This window comes from Gorilla gorilla, chromosome 2 (assembly GCF_029281585.2).
Source record: "Gorilla gorilla gorilla isolate KB3781 chromosome 2, NHGRI_mGorGor1-v2.1_pri, whole genome shotgun sequence".
Taxonomy (NCBI): Eukaryota; Metazoa; Chordata; class Mammalia; order Primates; family Hominidae; genus Gorilla; species Gorilla gorilla.
In genome coordinates, this window is record NC_086017.1 from 151723224 (window position 1) to 151745449 (window position 22226).

Here is a 22226-nt window from a genome sequence, read left to right on the forward strand (position 1 = left end):
AAGTGAGTTATGGGCAGCTCCATGTAAAAGAAGATGGAAAGGAGTACATACAGTGCAGCCTGGAAGCACTAGAGATTCAAAACCCGGGAAGGAGATAAGGTATAAACGAGGCAAGAGAAAGTGTTTTTGAGCTGAGCCCACCTACTTGATGTCTCACGTGTGTCACATGATAGCAAAATGTTTATTAAATATTTCAGTAGAGCTTGGCAATGAGAGTATCTTCAGTTGCAGGCTCCCCAGAATGCCAGGTAGACCGTGTCACATGGCAAGAGTTCACGAAACTATTTAGTATAGCAGGGCAGTGATTCAGAGGTTGAACAGGAATCAATAACACTGAACACAACTATGCTAGAGAAATGTTCCCCTGGTGTGGCTTAGTGCCCTAGCCAGACACACTCCAACCAGCCTGTGGGTGTTATGGAACATAGCCTGGATAATGCCCCTAAGAAAACACTGCCCTAATCATGTCCCCTTCCATGTTACCATGCTTCTTCTCAAGAGCCCCTCAGAAACCACATTTGAATCCCTGTCACCCCAGTGTGCAATGGAAACCCGCCCCCATGTCTGCAAGGCCAGCTACAGCAACTGCTGCTGAGTTACATGCCAACTGCCCAGAGTGGGGAAGTAGCCCCACAAAAAAAAATGTGATTTTATAAGGAACTAAAATCAATAAGAATAAGTTAAGTTGCACTGCAATGACAACAAGCCCCAACTCTCAGTTCCTAAAATAATTCTCACCTCATATTTACTGAAAATCAATGAGAGCTCTTTTCCGCCTTATCCACAGTCAGTAGACAGAGCAGCCACATTGCATGGCTGGATATGTAGCAAGAGGAAAAGAAAACATGGCAAATCGTGCACAAACTCTTAAAGCTTCCACCTACAAGTGATGCCAATAATTTTTATTCATATTTTATTGGCCAAAGCAAGTCAGAAGGCCACATCTAACTACATCAGGGCAAGAAAGTGAAATCTACACTGTATCTAGAAGAAAAATTGAAAATATTGTATTAACATTGATGAACACCACAGTTTGTCCACCAGGCCAATAGATATTTGTTTGGCTCTCTTTCCCACGTAGAAAATACTCCCATCCTTCCTTAAATGGGACATGCCCACATTCTCACTTCTTTCTGGTTCCAGGCTCAATGTCCAAGCTTTCCGAGTGATTTCTAGTGATCGCCTCATCAGGGTGAGATGCACAGAGGCCTACAGCAGGCCACAGTGTAGCTGCACTTGATGTGGAGACCTATATACTAATAGGACAAATTACTTTCCACCAATGCAACCGCCATGCCCTCCCCACCAACACACACACATTCATGCATCTGCATATGTGCACGTGCACACATACCATACAACAGTAGAATGAGGCAGACCAACCAGAAAACTCTTTCACTAAGAGGGAGAAATACAGCAGTCTTTGGTCCATAGCAATTCTGAAATCCCTTGGGGCAGATGTTATAAGGGCCCCTCCCTTAGGATGGGAAATATTATTTGTAGCCCTTTATTCCATTCCCTGGAAGATATTTCCTTCCTTAGTATCCTTCTAGGCCACATCTGAAGAGGATATTGTCACTCCATAAATAGCTGCTCTACTATTGTATCTCATTACAATTTATTTAAAAGCCATTCCACAAAAATGATTTCAAACAGGAAACCCAAGTATACATTGACTTTCAAAGAATGTAGTAGAAAGAATGACGACAAGGGTGTTCACCAAGTATTTTTGGTCCTTTTTCCAGATATATGCTAGGACTGATCTCCCTTAGAGTTAGGCGTGGTCATGGAACTTGTTTTGGCAAATTAACTGTGAGCAGAAGTGCCTTATGTTGTTTCCTTGTGGAAACTTTAAAAGCTGTAATTGCAAGGAGGCCCTTTATACACATGGGGTGTTCACAGTTCTGAAATAAAATGTTATTCGTCACAATTTGTAGATAAGGAAACTGAGGCTCAGAGATGAAGGAGTTTACCCAAAGTCGCTCAATTGAATATGCCCAACCTCAAGCCTCCAATGCCTATGCTCTTTTCACTGTGTCTCACTGCCCTCTATTGCTAATTGGTCATTTTGCTTATGTAATTATGTCTGGAAAAAGGCAGGAGCTAATGTGTACTGATACAAATGCTACAAACCCTTTAACTCCTGAGACATATGACAACCCTGTAATAAATTTTTAAAAACACACAAGAATGCTGCGTTCCCCTTACTAATCTTTTATTATGTAAAACCTAAGTGAACAACCAAGGAACAATAAAAGAGTTTCAGCTTTGGGGTTAAAAAAAAGTGACCTCAAATCAAATCCCAGCCTTGCCATCTACTAGCTGTACGGACCCAGCAGTATCCTTAACTTCCTGGAGCTTGTATTTTATTTTTAATCTATGAAATAAGAGTAAGACCCACCTCACAGAATTCCTGTAAGGACTAGATGCTAGGCACATCTAGTGTGCTTGGCATGTTTTGCTTGAATGATTGTGAAAATTTTAGAACATCTCCCTGTCCCCCCGCCTCCTCCACAACCTTCTCTGAGCCTCTCATCTAAGACCAACACTGGAGACAATCTGCAAGACCATAGCATGATCTAGTTTCTGTGGCCCTGGCTTTCCCATAGCTCCTTGCATGCACTGACTTTTTTCTCCTTCCTCAGGACTAACCCTCACATATAGTGACCTCATGGGTTCACTGATGGTCAGAAAGGTAAATGAAGCTGGAAAATAATCAGAAGACAGGTATTGGAAGGTGGGGCTTGAGATGGAGATAGGAACCTGATCATGCAGTGTTTTAGGCCATGGGAAGATTTGAGTATTTTCTCTAGAGAAATGACAACCCATTGGTGAATTTTCAGCAGAGGAAAAATTCTTAAGATCTTTAAAATTGGGCTTTATAGAATGTCTAACAAACAGTTCACTAGGAAGGTAAGGGAGGCAACACCATATGCTATGGCAGGGAAGTTTGGCATCCGTGTATTCAGGGTTCCTTATCACTGGAATGTACGTGAACCAGAAGGAGTGGAATCTGGGAAAAGGAGATGAGACCAAACCCTGGGACACCACACTGCTTTGTTAAAGACCTTGGATTCCCACAAATATTCACATCCTCCTTGAAGCCACATTTTTGTCTTAGATGAAAATATCAAAAGATCTTTCAATAAGACCTGATGCTGTGAAATTAATGGCCTATGATGCAGCCCTTATCTCTGCATGTTTCTAAACCTTCTGAAGTCCACTTATATACATAGTATAATCTCTCTGTGTGAACCTTTAATTGCCTTTGGGCTTGCAGTTGTGGGGAGTGTTTCAGGTGCTTTTGAGGTTGGCAAGGGAACTAGCTCCCATTTGTGAAATTTCCGATGAGGCTTTAACAATGGGAGTAGAAAATGGTTTGATAGCAGCTGCTTGTTGGGATCTCCTGGGAACTGGCTCTAGCACTGTGGCTGGTCAGTGTTCTGCAGCCCTAATTAGACAACTAGTCCTATTAGCCAATTTGAAAGCCAAAATAAACACTGAAACTTCATTTCCATTAGTATTTATTCTAGCAATGAAAAAAAAAAATGGGACTTCATTTACACTTAAGAAATGTTACCGGAAAGGCCTACAGCATGTGGCATCTCTCAATTGTAGGGAAAGGCCTGTGCACTCGGAATGAACCTAGCATCACAAAAGAGGTCCCCTTCCTCTGTGTAGCTGTGGCTAATGCACACCCCCTTGCTATCACTTCTGTGTCCAGGATGACACAATACTCTCAGGATGGAGGCAGATCCTCTCCCATGGCTGAGCTCACCCAGTGCTGAGGCAGATGCTCCCGGCTTTAGACAAATACCAGGTTCCTTATTTCTCTCTGGGTCACAAGGTAAAAGATCATTTAAAAGACTAAATGAATTTGTCCTTTTCTTTAGATTTCCTACTTATCCCATTTCTAAGAACAAAAATTCAAGTTCTACTCAAAAACAATAAAAATTGTATACTCACATCTGCCTCAATCCTGGACCTCTAAACTGGTCCTGATCACCCGGGTACTATAACCCAGCTGTGCAAGGCAGTGAGTCAGGTAGGCTGCCGGTTGTGCCAGACCAGTGCCTTAATGGAGCCCTGGGGTTTCCAGGAGATGCTGCAGCACATGGAGGTCCAGGGCATCTCTCCCCATGCCATGACCAGAGCAACTCTGTTTTACCTATTTTGTGTTAGCCGTTAATGAAATGGCTAAGCATGTTTGAAGAACTACAGTTCTAAGCACTTTCTCACAAAGCTACCACCCTGCTCCTTGCCTCATCCTCATCTATTCTTGGTGGAGATCTCATCTCAGGGCTCTGCTCATTGCCTCATCCTCATCTATTCTCGGTGGAGATCTCATCTCAGGGTAGGCTACCTGTGACTCCACTCTAGTGATTGCCTCAGCCCCTGTCTCTGCCAGGGGACTCTCCTCCAGTGTCATGGGTTGTAACCTTCCTAGAGTGTCCAGCCTTGCCTATGATACCTCCCTCTAGTCTTAGATAAGGAAGCCTTTCTACCCTGGATTCTGGTCTTGCTGAATCCTACCCTCTACTTAACAAATAAGGCAGCAGGGTGTAGAGAAGCTGTTTCTAAATATTAGAGCCTGTAAATAGACGATGCAGAATCCTCACTGTGGCTTTTGGGAAAAGCCAAAGCAAAGAATAGGAAGGGTCAGAAAGGGATAAGAAGGCAGAAATAACCCCTGAGAGTTGCAGTAAGCAGTAACGTATGATTTGTGGGTATAGGGAAATTGGAGCCTCATGTGGTCCTGAGATCATGTGGTTGCACATTTTCAGGTCATTTTTTTCTGCCAGACAACAGCATTAGTACAGAGGCTTGGAGTGCATGCCTTCATTTAATAAGCTTGGTCTAATTTAGTACAAACTTCTCTTAATAAAGTCTGTGTTTAAATTATCCTGAGTCCCTAGGGTGTCTACAGCTGGAAGAAAGAGGCACATGCTAGCAGAGTCTGCCTTATATTCAGGTCATGTTTTCCAAGGAGTTCTTCATGAAGCTCCAGTCCTACAGGATACCCTTTCACAAAGAGGCCAAGGTCAAGTCGGGGAAACAGATAAGCCATTCCCAAACCACCATATTTGAGAGTCACAGTGCATGTTCACTTATTAAAGGCTCTCAAAAGTACTCCAGTAAAGCAATCTGTTTGTTTGACTTTGATTCAGGTTCCTCAATCTTATGCAGCTATAGAACTCACTCTGTGAAACATCTTAAAGGAGTTATTAATGCAGTTCTTCCCTATTAGGTCAAGAGTTTGCAGGGGGCAAGGGCTAGCTGCTCTGAGAGATCCTCTCCTCTGCCTTCCTTGACTTCAGGATCTATAGAAGGTTAATAATTAATGTTTGTTAAATTATATCCTATTCTTGAGGCTACTTTGACAAAGGTATGTGGCTCATGTTCTGGCACATACAGAGGTAACTAAAAAGATGTCTCTTAACATTGTCTATATTAAAAATCAAGAATAAATTGTTTTAGGTCCTGGAGTCAATTTGATTTGGGGGTGCATTTGGTGTGAAGATGATACAGATTAAAATCAAGTTTAAAGTTCAGTGAATCATGTCTGGAAACACAGTATCACTGAGTTATAATTTTAACTTTGTATCATATTTTGAAGATGTTATTAATTAGAAGATTTGATGAGGGTCTGAAAGCAAAAACAGTATCGTCTCTGAGATACTCAGTGGGAGAGGGGAACAGACCCTAAAAAACGAGACAGAAAACTCACCTGATGCATCCCATCCTGGGGTTTCTTGGCACCTTGCTCTCTATCACTGACTGCCAAGTCTGAGTTGTATGCAGCCAGCGCAGTGCTGAGCATCTTACATGTGTTCTCACTTAGTCCTCACAACCTGATGCATAGGCATAAGTATGACCCCCATTTTGCCAATGAGGAAACTGGGATTCAGAGATAAGTACCTTGCTGCGAGTCATGTAGAGCTGGACTTGAATGCAGGTCTATGCCACCAAAGCCCTCGCCCCTATGTATACTGCTGGACCACCTCAGCCAAGGAAGGAAGGCCAGGGGATCCCGGATTTACCCAAACTCCCTTGGCATTTTTCACACAGATTGAGCAGAGTCAATCTGAGGACTAAAGATTGACAGGCCCATCAGACATCATGTTTTGTAGGGGGAGAGGTGAATTTGGAGTCAGTAGAGAATTCTAGAACCTTCCTACTGCTGCTTATTTGCTCTAGGTCTTTGAAGTCAGTATCTTCCTTTTTCAGGCCCTTAGTTCCTCCACGTGAAGAACAAAACAACATTCTGGATGATAGATGAAAGCCCTTCCAACTCCACGAGTTTAGGTTCTCAACCCCAGAGAGCTGACATTTGTTGACATCGCTAAGTTGTATGTTTCATTCACCGTAATGCTATACAAATATGCGCTGGAAAGCCTGCAGAGGCAGATTCATAAAAATGAAAGGGTTGAGAAAGCCTGCTGGGAGTGTGCCATGGCCAGCCGTGATGACAGGTCATCTGTCCCCACAAGCCACCTGCAGCCTACAGCTGTGTGAACATCCCCCGGGATTGTGTGGACCGAGTTTTAAAGCTGCAGTTATAGGGGTCTATTACACACTTCACTTAGTCTTTGCATTCCACAGGTATCTACATCACCGAAATAAGGAAATGAGAGAAAGCAAGATTTCAGATGGTCTCGTTATTTGCATTGCTTAAAATTGACACCCAAGCATCCATGAAATTGTGTTCATCAAGGGGCATCCCCAGGAAACAGCCATACACAGAGCAGCATCCAACCCCAGCAAGAGGATTCATGGCCCCCAGTCCTTTCCATGAGTTTCTCAGACTAAATAGCCATGGGAATGACAGCTGGAAAGACCAGCAGCATCCTGAACACACTTTGCACAGGAAGAGACTTAGTATGTTCACACTACATAGATGCGTGCATATTTTTACCTCAAAATAGAAGAGGTAGACACACTGGTTCAAAAGCTGTATTTATCATGTGTGAGCCCCACCTCTCAAATGAAAGGAATCTGGGGGAATGAGTGTGTAGCTCTTCATTCCTGATGCAAACTCTGACTCAGAATAAGACAGTCTGCATTAAATTGTGTTTGCTAAATACAACTGTTTTTTAAGACAACCATGTATTCCAGCAACCTTGACACCAGTTTCTGGGAGTTGCTGCTGAAGCCATTCTGTGTCCACAGAGCCCATTATAACTGAATATTTTCCCCCAGCATTGAGTCAGTCCCAACCCATCCCCCTCCAAGAAATTCCCCCTTGAACCTTCCAATCCACATCTCATTGTCTGGCATGTAGGCCAAAGGCTTGGAAGCAAGCTTGGGAGTTTGAATCTTGGCTTCACTCATTTCTGGTTATGTGGCTTTGGTCAAGTTACCTAACTTTGAAAACCTCATCTATTAAAGTTTTAAGTGTGGCAGATAAGAATCTCAATACACAAATTTAAAAATTGTCTTTCTCACATCCAGCCTTGTTTCAGTTCAAGTCCCCAGTCCACCTGAGTGAGGGAGATTTAACTGCTGCTAATTTACAATTCTTCAATTTCTGTAGGGTGCTTGGCTGATTGCAGGGAGATTTGTAAAGTGCTAGAGTTTTCAGCAGAGCCTCCAGGAACTTTCCCATGCATTGTGGAAATTGTGCTCACCTGTTCTGATTCTCGGTCACTAATGGTCTGTCAGAACTGGCAGCTGTCGGGATTACCTTACTTAGGGGGCACACAAATATTTCTGCTGCTTCTCATGCTTTCTCTGTAGGAACATCCGTGGTCCATCTGCCTAGATGTATCAGGCCAGCATTCCTTGTTGGCATCACCCCTGCCAGGGCTCAGCCCAGGAAGCAGGCTTCAGATGTCTCTGCTCTGCACCTCGGATGTCTTCGCCCCTTCCCTGCCACAGTCACACCCACCTCCATGTCTGGGGTGTTCTTTATGACTCTGGGAGGAGGCCAGATTCTCTTATTCTGTTTTTCCCCCAAAGGTTGATCTATACGCAGACCTCCTCCACCCTCCTTATGGTTTAGGCTTCTGGAAACCACACCAGGCAGAGACTCAGCTCCAGGCCCCTTCTACTCTTCTCTCTGCCATGACCCTCCCTGCGACAATGAGCTAAAAGCCAGGGTGTATTTAGATGGAAGGTAAGGTAGAAGAAACAACTAGGGAAAAATTAAAAATTAAAACAACTAGGGAAAAATTTTTGAAGCTAAGACTTCAAAAATACTGTCCCTCCACTTAAGGATTAAGTAAAATAGCACGTGAAAGAACTTGTCATGTTTCAAGGGCCTAACAAATGATGGTTATTTTTTTTCCCTCTTACCTGTTGGACACATTGCCTATATCAATTGTTTGGAAATGAATCATATCCTGCCTTAGAACATCTATCATACTGGCAATTTACTCATATTTTAATTTTATTTTCAGTGTCAATATGTTATTCTCTCAAATCAGCGTAAGCTCCTGAAGACCATGGTTCACATCTTAAATTAACTGAATCTAACAGAAGGCTAGTCATACAGAAAATGCTTTAAAAATGGGTGCAGATCTAGCATCAGGAATCCAAAATCATGTTTGCAAACATTTAAGGAAGATTCTTTATGGAAAAATCAGGTTATTTTAAGATGATTCATAAGCATGCTTATGTCTAATTGTTAACCAACAGAGGAGTCACGTGGCCTATGCAGACATCCTGGATATTCAAAGGAAAGATTTTTCAATATATCTATTTTTTTTTTTAAATTCTGCATCATAACCACCCAAGTGCAAATATATTTCAAATTTTATACTGGCCTCCTGTTGAAAAATGCTCATTGAATCAATTTCCTGGAGCCTTGTCACTGATAAATAGAGTGCATCACACATCTGATATTCTTGAGTCAAAAATATAGAACCTGAGTGTATTTTGCTGAGAGAAGATGGCTTACAGGAAACTGTCTTAGCATTCAAGACAGTCACAAAGTTTGGCCTTTGAGGCTAAAGCTGCTGAGTGAGCAGTTGAAGAGGGTTAGAGGATAGATCCTAATGGGCTTTCTCTCAGTCTCATTCTAGGCCTGGTTGCCTGGCACCACCAGGAAACCTCAGCTGGTCCTGTGCATAGATGGATGTACTCACACTATAGGAACACACATTTTACCACTTCCTACCGGTGTGGCTTTTGGTCACCTACTTCCCCTCTGTAAGCCTAAATTTGTTCATCTATAACTATAGAATGAGTATCTACCTCCCAACAGTTTTATGAAGATTCCATGAGATGATGTACGCTGAGGATGTCACATGGTGTTGGGTACATATTGTATGCCCAGTAAATGATAGTAGTTGTTGGATTTGCTGCTCCACGGAGGAGGAGGCTGTGAAGAGATGACCAGCTGGATGCCCTGGAGACGGGCAGCTCCACCATTCACACACAGGCTCACACCCTCCGCCTGCAGATCAACAGAGATGCCCCTTTGCTGGGACGGGAACATGCTAATGGCTTGAAGGAGCACTTTATGCATGGGGGCACTGAGGATTTAAATCAGAAGGCCCCAGTTAGCTTTCCCATAGCCGTGGGCCATCTCAACTAATTCCTCAAAGCCAAATCTGTTTAGGACTTTTTGTAAACTGAGCACCTCAAAAGAAACTTATCCTTTATTTCCAAAGTGAAGATGCTTTGGGTGGCAAGTAACAACACTGTGGGTCAAGATGGCTCAAACCATAAAGATGGATGAGTGGCACCCCAGGCTGAGAACGTCCCAAGGCGGGGCAGAGAGCAGGGCAGCTCAGGCTCTGCTCTTCCCTGCTGGGGCTCTCCTGCCACTGCCCTTCTCCATGCAGGGCCTTGGTCATCACCAGTCTGCTGGCAAGACAGCTGCAACAGCCAGCCTCCCATCTTCCCAGAACTGTGTCCAGGAAAGAGAGCAAGAATTTGTTCCAGAAACTTTCAGAAGAGAAAAAATGGAAGCTTTTTATACAGAGGTTGACAATCAACTTATTTCATGATACTGGCCTCAATTTGTTCTCATGATTCTTCCTGGATCAATTCCTGTGGCTTATTGAATGCCAGGTGATGGCTTCATCCTGGGTCCCAGGTCCACCCCTCAATCAATCGCAGGTGCAATAGGGATGGAATAATCTAATTAGCTTGAACTAAAGAGAGTCTGTCTCTGGAGCTAAAGTCAATAACCCTAAACTTTAGGGCTGCCTTTGCAAGAAGGAAGGAGTGAGATGGATATTGGAAAGACAACCACAGGGCCCACCACTCTGCTGATATTCAAATCAACATCTCCTTCAATTCAAGCAAACAATTACAAAACGTCTGCTATGTGCCAGGCACGGTGCAGGATGCCAGAAAATTGCAAGACGCCCAGTGTTGTTGACAGGAATACATGAGCTGACTTATGCAAAGTGCCTGTTGCAGCACTCAGCCCCTAACACTTGCTCAGTATTATCTTCATTAAAATGAATAATGCATGAGTGATCTCTGCCATCCAGGAGAGAAAGACTCAAACTAATAAATTATAACAGTGTGCACAGAGTGACAAGAGTAAGCCTGCGGGTGGCACAAAGGATAGAGATCACAAGAGGAGTGCACAAGAGGCCCAACCCCACAAGAAGCTATAGTCCAGTGGTTCTTAACCTTGACTTCACATTCGATTCACCTGAGAAGCTTTTAAAACTCCCCATACCAATTAAGTTAGAATCTCTGGGGATGTTACCCAGCACCAGGAATCAGTTTGTCTTTTTAAGGATCTCCAAATGATTAAAATGTGTAGCCAAGGCTAAGAACCACCATATTTTAGGCTACTGAGGACATAAACACCCACATGCAGACCATTAGCTAATAATGCCAGGTGGTGAAGGGTATGTTAAAATGAACGCTCTAAGGCTCAGGGTGGGGAGGGGGCAGGGTGGGGTAGGGCTCCAGGCAGGGAGAGGGTATGCAGGGGAGGGGTCCCAGGAGAGGGAGACACATGGTGGGCAGAGGGGGATCATGGAGGTTTTCCATGAGCACAGGAAACAGGAGGCTTAAGGGGCCTTGAACTCTGAGATTTACCTAATCTAAGCTATTTAGGGGTGGTGTCTCAGTATAAAGAGGAATGGGTTTAAGCAAAGGCATGTGGGCAGACATGGAAGGTATATGGATCTGGATTCAAACAGGAGAAAGAAAACTATAATTTCAACAGAAAAACCTTTCTAAAAATTATAAATATGGGGATTGGAGTAACACAGGATTAGTGGGTAAGAACTCTAAAGAGAACTCTAAAGAACATAGGAATAGAATATATAAGGACCATCCACTACCCTCAGGGCTGAGGTAGAGCACCCCAGAAAAAGCCAGCCCACCCCCAAGTTGAGGTCCAGACTTTGTTGGCACAGTGTGGCTTGAAGAATAGCAGAGAAGTTGCAGGGGTGTCATTTGTTGGAAGTCTGGCCTCTAGGGAGCCAGAGAAGACTTTCACAGAAGGTGTCCCACTGGAGCACACTCTGTTAGCAACTGCTGGCAGCAAAGAGGGCTGGGGAAGCTGCTGGCCAAGTGTTGCAAGAGCCAGGCATTGGGGAAGCTGAAGGAGCCACCAAGAGAGCCCAGGAGAACCTGGAGGCAAAACCCAGAAGTGTGCCCTAGAAGCAAACAGAGGCCCAGAGAGCTTATGAAACCTTCCCAGGAAACTAGCAAAGCTGGAATTCAACCTAGGCCCACCTTTTCTATGCGTTGTTCTTCTTCTCTGAACAAACAGTAGTACAAGATCCAGGCTGGGAAGGTTGCTCAGAGATAGAAGGAGCCTGTGCTCAGTAAAATCAGTGAGGAAGGTCTCCTAGGGGAGGCGAGGCTTCAAATGGACCTCAGAGATCCAATTTGGAAAACCAGAGAGAAAAAAGGAGGGAGTGGATTCCAAGCTGGCATGGCAACACAAGCACTTGGAACACTTGCACACGGGTAAAAGTGGACCTGAGCTCCCATAGGACTTAGCACAGCCAGGAGAGAGTATGACAGTAAAAGAAAGCAGGCAATGAGAGGAAAGCCAAAGGGAGAACCACAGGAATCAGAGAAGTCCTTTTATGTAAAAGGCCTTGAATTTAAGCACGGGTGGAATCAACACATTGTGAGAAAGCCAGAGCTCATAAATGCAGCATTTCTAGTACTCCTCAGTCTCCTGCCAAGCTCTCAGTGGAATGTAGGGAGGCAAATGCCAGCTTTGAGGTCAGACAGGCCAGAACTAGAGCTCCAGCTGCAGTGTTTAGCTGTATATGTCCTGGGGCAAGTACCTTAACGTTTTTGAGTCTCAGGGCTCTGCACCTGCCAGGTGAAAACAATGCCACCACATCATTGCAGGCTTGTTCAGATGAAGTCCCTGACAGACTGGCACAAGGCAGGCCTGAAGTTTAATCAATGACACCTTCTCCCTATTTTCACTCACGAGAGCCCTCCAGTCTCCTAAGACAGCGTGCCCTTGAAAATAACCTTTAAAAATCAGAAATGCCAGGATTCCTAAATCTGGTGCAGCCAGGAAATGCCAGGGTATTAGCAGCATATAACTTCTTACTGAGATTCTGGCTACTGTGTTCATCACTCAGAAGGAAAAGCTCAGGTTCAGGGGACACACAGTCAAGGCATCTTTGGCTGCATGGCCAAGTGGTGCCTTGAGGTGCTGTTTCCTACCCAGTCTTCACAGGGCAAATGATGGTGTTTGTTTTTTCAGGAGGAGAAGTCACCAAACCACGGTTTGCTCAGTTCTTTCATGGAAGCCTGGCCAGTCTTACCATCCGCCCTGGCAAAATGGAAAGCCAGAAGGTGATCTCCTGCCTGCAGGCCTGCAAGGAAGGGCTGGATATTAATTCCTTGGAAAGCCTTGGCCAAGGAATAAAGGTAAGGCAGGAGCTGGCATCACTCCCAATAAGACAGTGATTCATGATGCCCAGCCTGCACAGCGCCAGCACACGTCAGGAAATGGAGCTTCCTGGAACGTTACACAGAAATGGCTCCACGGCAAAGGTGCAGCCACGAGATGGGGGTTCCGGAGGGAGATTAGTAACAGTGACTTCCACAATGGGCTTCTGCTGCCCTCTTCTGAAACTCCTAGATCAAGCCCTTGTGTATAATCAGTCCATTACCCAAAAGCAGGCACATGTTCAATATCCACCTGGAGGAAGTTGTTGTATTTCATTTGTTTGTGCGTTAGTTGGCTGCTCTGTTGTTTATTTGGCTAAAGGAACCAAAGGATGCAAGGATGCACTTCAAAAGCATAAAAAGTAAACAAAAACTTAGGACCTTGTGAAATACAAATCAAAAAGGAAAGCGAAAATCTGGGTGGGGTAGAATGAGAAAGCAGGTATGGAGGTCATTCTGTCTTACATTGTCACTTCAAGGCACAAGAAACATGGGCTGCGCATGGTGGCTTGTGGCTCACGTCTGTAGTCCCAACACTTTGGGAGGCTGAGGCAGGTGGATCACAAGGTCAGTAGTTCGAGACCAGCCTGACCAACATGGTGAAACCCCATCTCTACTAAAAATACAAAAATTAGCCACACATGGTGGCGTGCACCTGTAATCCCAGCTACTCAGGAGGCTGAGTCAGGAGAATCATTTGAACCCAGGAGGCGGAGGTTGCAGGGAGCTAAGATCGCACCAATGCACTCCAGCCTGGGCAGCAGAGCAAGACTCCATCTTAAAAAAAAGAGGAAGAAGAAGAAGAAGAAAAAGAAAAAAAACATGAACAGTTCATGATTTGTATTGTTTATGCAAAATAGAAATATTCAAGTGATCTCAGAGAAGCAAAGCTTCTTCTGACTGAAGCTTCTCTCATTCTCTCATTTGAGAGAAGCTCAGCTTCTTCTGACTGAAGCTTCTCTCATTCTCTCATTTGAGAGAAGCTCCTCCAAGAGGGCAGGGAGGGATGTGACTGACTATGGCCTCAGCAAGCACCCCAACAGCCAGGGTCACTTTCTAACCTCACCTGGACTTACAGAGCAAGCACATGTTGGCACCGGCCCACAAGGTCCTGAATAAAGAGCAGAGCCAATATCACTGTAGCCCCCACTCAATCATAGTGGACCCCAGTGTGAAAAGACAGTCCCTCGGCCTCCTCTGGAAGTTGGAACAGACCAGCCTGTGCCTCCTGGAGCACAGGACAGCCCCTTGAAGCCCCAGCAGCTATGAGGGTTTCTGTCCTTGGCCATTTCCCCAGAGAATGTGACAAAAGCAGAGGTTTCTCAGCTGGCCTAACATCCGTGACCCAGTACTACCCATGGGCCGCTCTGCCCTGCCTTGGGCCTGCCTCTTCTGGACAGGGAGTCACCATTCCAATAGAAATTTCCAGATCAGTAGCCTACTGCTAGTCAAGCTCTGGTGCTGGGTACCCTTGGAAAAGCTGGTGGTCTGAGAGTATTCTTTAAATTGCAGCCACTTCCATAATCGTTCCATGGATATGCTAGTATTCTGTTATAGGCTGGTTTCTGAGATATGAAAAGAAATGTTCTGAGGAACTCAGTGACCCAAGCAGACATTTGTAATCCAGTTGATGACTACCACAATAATTATGAACACTAACATTTCCTGAGGGTCTCCCAAGTACCAGACACTATTTGTTCTAAACGTTTTATGGGTATTGATTCCCAGAACACTTGTACATGAGGAACGAAAGACTGAAGGAGATGGGAACTTGCATAAGATCCCAGAGTTAGTGATGAGTAGATTCAGTCCCACTCCAGAGATCCAGAACCTTGGAGACTGGCAGTCAGGGAAGCCTCCTTGGATGAGGTGATGAGGCCTGAGTAGAATGTTTAAGAATAGGTAGGAACCAGCTAGGAAAAAGGCAGTAGTGGAAAGGGGATGGGAAAGAGGGAAGTCATTCCAGGCAGAACCAAAAGTGTGAGTGATGAGAGAGGGCTGAGGAATAGCACAGTATTCACTAGAACTTCAACAAAGCCAGTGTTATGAGTCCGAAACTGCAGGAGGAAAAAGATGGAAGGTGCCAGAGAGGTAGGCAAAGGCCATATCAGAGCCCACCTATTAACCATGTTTAGGTGTTTACGTTTTTTTCTGTCAACAATGGGAAGCCACTGAAGCCTCAGGCAAGGGAGCATGATCTCAGCATATGTGGGGTTTAGGATGCTCACTCTGGAGACTGGGTCGCATGGGGAAGATGGGAGGAGTACAAAAGTCATGGCAAGGCAAGATTGACTTTCCAAAACAATGTTTAGCATGGATTAGATACACACACAGAGTTGCTCTCAATAGCTAATCACTTGTCATTGGGGCAAGCTCAAAAGACCATCTCATATTGGAAAGGCCAGTCTTGACGTACTGTTTGTGTTGCTTCCTTAGGGTTTTGTCAATCCAGTGATGCAAAAATCTGTCTTCCTGATGTCTTCTCTTTTTCTGATTCTAAATTTACTCTTTGCATCTGCGTAGATCTTCTCTGCTCTGAACTGTTCCAGGCAGGCACAGTTTCAGGGTACTAGGCCCCATAGAGCAAAAACACAAAGATGCTGGGCGCAAAAGTCATGCCTTTTAAAAATTATAAATTTAAGAACCATAGCAATTTCTACAGAGTCATCATAGCCTATGAAAAGAGGAGGTGCTAAAATAAGTGGCACAAAAAACTGTGGGGACTGAGGAGGCTAATCTGATTTTTCAGGATACTCCCTTTTTATAACCAAGCCACTGCAAATGATCCTCTTCCTTTCCTAGGGCATGGCTGGTAAGAACTAGAGCACCGTGTGAGAAGTTAATAAGACGCCCAATTTATGGAGCACCCACTGGGGGCTATTGTATGTTCATTATCCCTACTTCTCACAACAAATTAAATACTATGACCCCATTTCAAAACTAAGGGGACTGGGGCTCAGGGATTTGTCCAAAATCAGTTCATGCTCTTTTCTCCATATCAGCAACTCAGATTAGAAGACATTCTTGAAAATCATTAAAACAAATTTCTTTCCTTTCCTCCCTCCCTTTACTCCTGTCATTTCTGAATAATGACTATTATTTTATTTGACAGTTACTGCCCTCCTCCCACCTCTCTGGCTGGTCGAGGGAATTGAGGCCCTTTTGTGATTAAGGAAATTCTCTATCTGCTCACAGGGACAAGCCCATGTTTCTTGCTTTACCTGTCTTCTTCTGAATCATGCATATTTATGAATATTTCTCCAGCATGTCTGGAGTCCTAAAATGGTTTAGTGGCTGCTGTATTGTATCCATACAAGATACTGTGGAATCACCACATTCCTGAGCAATACCCTGTTCTGATTTTCATAGCACAATCCCTGCCAATTTGTCATCTCCATCATGTGGAAGAGTGGGAAAGAGCAAGAACTTTAGAACTAGACACTCCTAGGTTCAAATCACTGCAGGAGGAAAAAGGTGGAAGGTGCCAGAGAGGTAGGCAGGGGCCACATCAGAGGCCACCTATTAACCATGTTTAGGTGTTTAAGTTTTTTTCTGTCAACTGATTATTAGCTGGGTGACCTTGGGCAAGACACGTTAATCCTTTAAGCCCGAATCTCTTGTGTATAAAATAAGTTGATATTATTTACCTTGTAGTGATGTTGTAAGAATTTAATTATACATCTAAATTATATATTACATATAATTAAATATATATATTATATATTTAAATATATATTATATATTTTAGTATATACATAATATATATCCTAGCAAACCTAATAGACTCAACAAATCATAGCTCCCTTTTGTGACAGAAGAACTTCTAAAGTGTCAAATCTTCATCTGGCCCCACTCAGAGAAATGGTTCAGCTGAATCTGTAAATCAGAAAAATCAGAGTCCAAATTTACTTAATATGGACCATGGGCAGGCAGGTGTCATAGGGAGCAGCAAGGTTCCTATCGAGTCATAGCCAGCCTTTTCTCAAGGAACAGGCCAGGGCTTTGAGCAGGGACTTCCCTGATGGTCCAGCCTGCTGTGGGGCTGCAGATGCCAGTCGAATCTCTAAGAGAAGTCTCTAATAAGAAGACCATTCTGCAAGGGCTATCTGTCTAGCACCTTCTTGGCTCAACGAAAGGCTATGGTCACAGCACAGATACCCAAGGGCGAGTGAGCAATGCCACCCTTTGCTGGGTCCCCTAGCATGCCACCATCTCCTGCCCCAGTAGAGATGCAAGTACAAACAGGTATCTTGTTTAATCAGACACCCACTCACAGAGTTGGGAATACCGCAGTTTAAAAAAAAAAAAAAAGAACACCCAAAACCTGCTCTGGAGGTTTTATTGACCCTGCAAGAACTATGCTGATGGCTAGGCCAGTGCCTACATTCATGCTCTGTGACAGACCTCCCAATGCTGTGGCACAGACCAGGGTATTAACTGGAGATCCAACACACTCGCCTGGTCTCTCTACAGGTGGCTGCAGAGAGATTGTGCCCTCTGCTGATTGCCATAGGATACTGCTTATCCATCCCTCTAGAAAAACCTCTTGATTTTCCTAGGCAGCCCTCATGTGAGGCTCAGAGACCAACCTCCACTGCAGACCTATTATCTACCTCATGCTTTCGATGTGCTAGACCCTGCAGTGATGCTGAGGAAAAGTCAGTAGCCCCTGCCCTTGAGGTGCTCACAATCTGCTGGAGGATGCAGACAGACACAGATAGCAACAGCACAAGACTCTGCTATAGGAGGATGGTGCAGGGGACGAGGCTGGAGAAGAGGGGCAGAAAAACCTTTTAAAACACAGATGGTATTTGTAGAACAAGGACCTTGGGTCTTCTCAAATCTGAAACTGATGACTTGCGAATACCTCAGAACTAATCGTGACTCACTAGCATGGGGCAGCTCCAGGAATAAGCACTCTAAGCTGGTGAGGCCTTCCAGGCAAGAGAGATGCCAACTCAGACACTGACTGTGGCATCAACCATGCATATGCCTGGGGGCTCCAAGATCTAGCACCAGAGAGTGGTGCTCTTCGCCTGATGTCACGGCTCAGCGAGACACGGCTCCTCAGGACTTGGAAGGACAGAAGAGAATTGTGTCACAAGGGCACAAGAGCAGTGAAGGCTGGGGCACAAAGACTCAGTGCTGGCATAATTACAATAGTAAGAATGATCATCCAAGCTATCCTATATTTAATATCTTGTAAGTGCTAGAAATTTTATATATATTATCTCATGTAAGACGCACACAGGTAGATATTAATTATTTCCCCATTATTTAAATGAGGAAATGAAGTCTAAGAGGGGAAAGGAAATACTCCAAAGTTGCATTTTGTACTAGAACTGGAATATTACAGTTCACAAAGCCCATGCTCTTTTAAAGATGCCTTATGACCTTGGGGAAGTGAGAATCAGGCCTGGGAAGTGCTAAATTTTCCCAAACAGGCTAAGCTGTTACAGTAACATATGATCCCCAAACCTCAAGCTTCACTGGCTTAACATGACAAGCTTAGTTTTCTCTTATACTCAGTTAGGGAGGTGGGGTGGGGTTTCTGCATAGAATGCTGCAAGCCACTGAAGTGGAGGAAAAAAAGAGGCTCGAGCATCTTTCAGGATCTTTCACTGCCTCAGCTCAGAATTGCCACACCTCCCTTCCTCTCCTGCCCATTGGCCAGAGGTAGTCATGTGACTCTGGCCACCTGTGGTACAAGGTGGCTGAGAAGTGTAGCCTCCGCAATGCCCAGGAAGGAAAGGAGAACAGGGTTTGGTGAGTACTGATAATGACTCCCACAGAGCTTCACTAAAAAGACAAGTGAAAGAAAAAAGTCCTTTTGGGGAGTGACAGGAGATGATAGTAAAATGTAGGCTCGAGAGCCTTCACTCATTTGTCTAACAGGGGCTTTCAGAACACTAAGGCTAAGTTCTGGGATTCAGGGATAAGAGGCAGAGTCCCTGTGCTCAGGGGCTACTGGCCACTGTACTATAATAGTGGTGTTACCGTTTTGTAAATGATATAGGAGAAAGGCACCAAAGCCCAGTGGGGACCAAAATGAGAGAAGCTGGGAGGCCTTATGAGTAGGTAACAATGAAGTACACATGTGATGGTCGAAGGTGACAAAGATTGAGCTATCAGTTGGCTAGGGGACACCATGCAAGGGATTTAGGTGGTTCAGTGTCAACAATAGTGCTCATGAGACATCCAACTCCTGTTTCAGTCCAGACACAGAACAGAACACCCTTATAAAGACATTCAAGTCAGATCAGGGAAAAGTTAATATACATTTTTCCTTAAACCTATGAAAAGATATACTCAGATCCTCATACTAAGAAAAATACAAACTTAAACTACACTAAGATGGCATTTGTCATTTATCAGATTGGCAAAAATCCTGACATCTGATGGCATATTGTATTGTTGAGGAATTGAGACAAGCTGCATTCATACCCTGGTGGAAGGAGTATGTGTTGATATAATCTCTAGCAATGGAGAAGTTGGCAACATTTATCCAAGTTAAAAGTGCATATACTCTTTGACCTAGCAATTTCACTTGTAGTGATATATCCTACAGATGTGTTTGCACAAGATTATTCCTTCTGACATTGTCAGTAAAAGATGACAAATAGCCCAAATATCCATATTGGGAAACTGGTTTTAAAGATTACCGTTTATCTATACAATGGAATACACCTACTAAAAAAAAAATAAGGAAGCTTGTCATGTACTGATACAGAAAGAGCTCCAAGATGTGAGCCAAGTGAAAAATAAAGTGTGATACATTATGTATGAGATACTTTTGATATAAGAAAGAAAAAAATGGAAATCTATATTCACTGATTATATATTTATAAGAATACTTGAGTATAACTGTCAGGATAAGCTAAGTTATGCTACAGTAACAAATTATTTAATATCTAAGTGGCTTATACAACCAAATTTTATTTATTGCTCATGCTTCATGTCCATTATAGATTGGCTGCAGCTCTGATCCATACCTGCCTCACTGTGAGATGCAAGCCAATGGACTAGCCCCTAAAGGAATGTTGCCAGTTTCATGGCAGAGAGAAAGGGATGTGGCAAACCATGAACTGGTTATTAAATCTTCCATAGCGTATGAATCAAACAATATTTCTGCCCACATTTAGTTGACCAAGCAAGTAACATGACCACTGCTGAGTGCACAGGGCAAAAACGTATATCCTGCAGGGAAGGGTACCATAAGTCATACAATCAAGCCTATTAACAATAGGGCAAACATGTATAAGTCTCCCAAGGGAGGGAAAGCAACTAATTTTGAACAATAATGCAATTTACCACTAAGAAACTAACATAATAATGAGTACTTGTGGGATGGGACTGTGGAAACAGGGTGGATGGGAGATAGAAATGAGATAGCTACTTTTCACCTAGCACATGTGTACATTTGAACCATGTGAATATATTATCTATTCAAAAGGGTAAATACTTTTAAGTTAGGTAGCTACTTAAAAAAAGATCCATGTCTCCCTTTCCTGTGCCATGAGCATTCGATATATACTCTGAATTCACAGATATGTTTCTGATATTTTATTGATAGCATTTCCTAATAATTCTTGCTCAAACGAGTGTCAAAGTCAATAATTCAGGGCAGTACAAAGGCAGTTTTCCCTGCCTCATTCCAAGAAGAGTAACTGCTGTGGGGACATGGAGAGGGCAAGGATCTATGTCCAGCTTGAGTACCCAAGTGACTCAGTGGGGAGAATCGCCGCTACATGGCCTTTGGCAAGTGTGGGATACCAGGGACTTGGAATGAAATGAATAGATAACAAACCCAGGGCTGCTGGCAGATGTGTAAGCAGCAGGTGCGTACAACTCATGGGAAACCAGACTTTAGCACTTGAAAAGGAAGACAAAAAATTAGATCTGAGAGAGAAAGAAAGCCATTAACTGAAAAATGAGCTTGAAGGTTGGAAGCTAAGAAGATAGGGCATGGGTCAGAAAATGGAGTGCAACATGAATTTGGGGAGCAGTTCAAGCGCAAAGACAAAGACAGCAAAAGGAGTGAAAACGCAAGTTCTGAGTGGTCCAGACCACCCGGCTAGCACAGAGCATGGACCACTGTTCGCCAAGGGCTGGGCTGTGAGAGCACCGTGGCTGGGTTTTCAATATTCCTTCCTGTGGCTCAGACCGATATTACCAGGCACAGTCCCTGGAAAGACCTCATAGGAGAGGGCCGCAAAGCCCACCAGAGAGTAGGAGGAAATGCTTGAGAGTTTAAACACTATCATTTGTACACACAACTGTGTCACTGGCAGATGCTCTAGAGGTGTTTATGGTGACCTTTGGTGCCCTGTATGGACAGGAAGTGCTCCCATAAAACCATGTACATCACTGACCATTCTCTTCCATGATGCTCACTTTTGTCTTCCAGTATCACTTCAACCCCTCGCAGTCCATCCTAGTGATGGAAGGTGACGACATTGGGAACATTAACCGTGCTCTCCAGAAAGTCTCCTACATCAACTCCAGGCAGTTCCCGACGGCGGGTGTGCGGCGTCTCAAAGTCTCCTCCAAAGTCCAGTGAGTGGACGCTGGTCAGCCTGGGGCCAACTGAGGCAGCAGCTGGGAAGGTCCCAACTGAGGTCCCTTGGGAATGTTCCCTCACAAAACAGGATTTGCCTTTCTTCAGCTGTCCTCAACTTCTGCTATTCCTCTGAGGATGCCTCAATGGATCTGTGTTCTTGTTTTCTTCCTAAGCAAGATGTTCTGTTGTTTTACTACCTTGAATCCACCTTTCTCTATCTTGTATCTTATCTAATGCCTAGAAGGTACTACTTTCTATAAATTCTCAGAGAGCTAGGAATTTGAAGTGATCTGGGTGTGCATTTGAAGTGTTCTGATTTAAGGGCACAGTGCGTGGTACATAGGAAGTGCTTGACAAATGTTTATTAAATTGAATTAAGTTAACCAACCCAGCTATGTAGAGTTCCTAAATCCCATAGGTATGCCAGAAAAACAGAAGGCATGGTTCTTGTTTCCAAGGATCAGAGTTAAATTAGAGGATTACTGAAGCCTTTGGATAACTCACTCACTGGCCTATCAAATCACTTCTCAGCCACAGTGGCTACCTTGGAGGGCTGCTAGGAGGGGGATCCCAGGAAAATTCCTGGAAGGTAGAAGTGCAGTCATGCTGCACCTAGAGTCGGGAGAAGGACTCAGAAAGAGAGGAACAAGGGTGGGAAAGATGGGTCTGCTGACTGCCACATTGTTGGAGCCTGGGACAAGCACCAGAAAAAAACCCCGCAGATGGTAGTTACATTCAATAGTTCTAGAACAATGGAGGGGTGCTCCACTCTTACAGGCTTAGGGGTAGGAAACAGGTACCTCCAGGTCATTGCCACATTAGAGTG

The 22226-nt window shown here is 44.1% G+C and overlaps 1 protein-coding gene across 1 annotated transcript in view; it reads left to right on the top strand.

The window, feature by feature from the left end:
- Positions 1-22226, top strand: part of CLSTN2 (calsyntenin 2) — a 657664-nt gene that overhangs the window by 615560 nt on the left and 19878 nt on the right. The window contains exons 10-11 of the mRNA XM_031009411.3: positions 12653-12819; positions 21248-21396. Coding sequence (XP_030865271.3) covers positions 12653-12819; positions 21248-21396 — 316 coding nt within the window. The remainder of the gene's footprint in view (positions 1-12652; positions 12820-21247; positions 21397-22226) is intronic.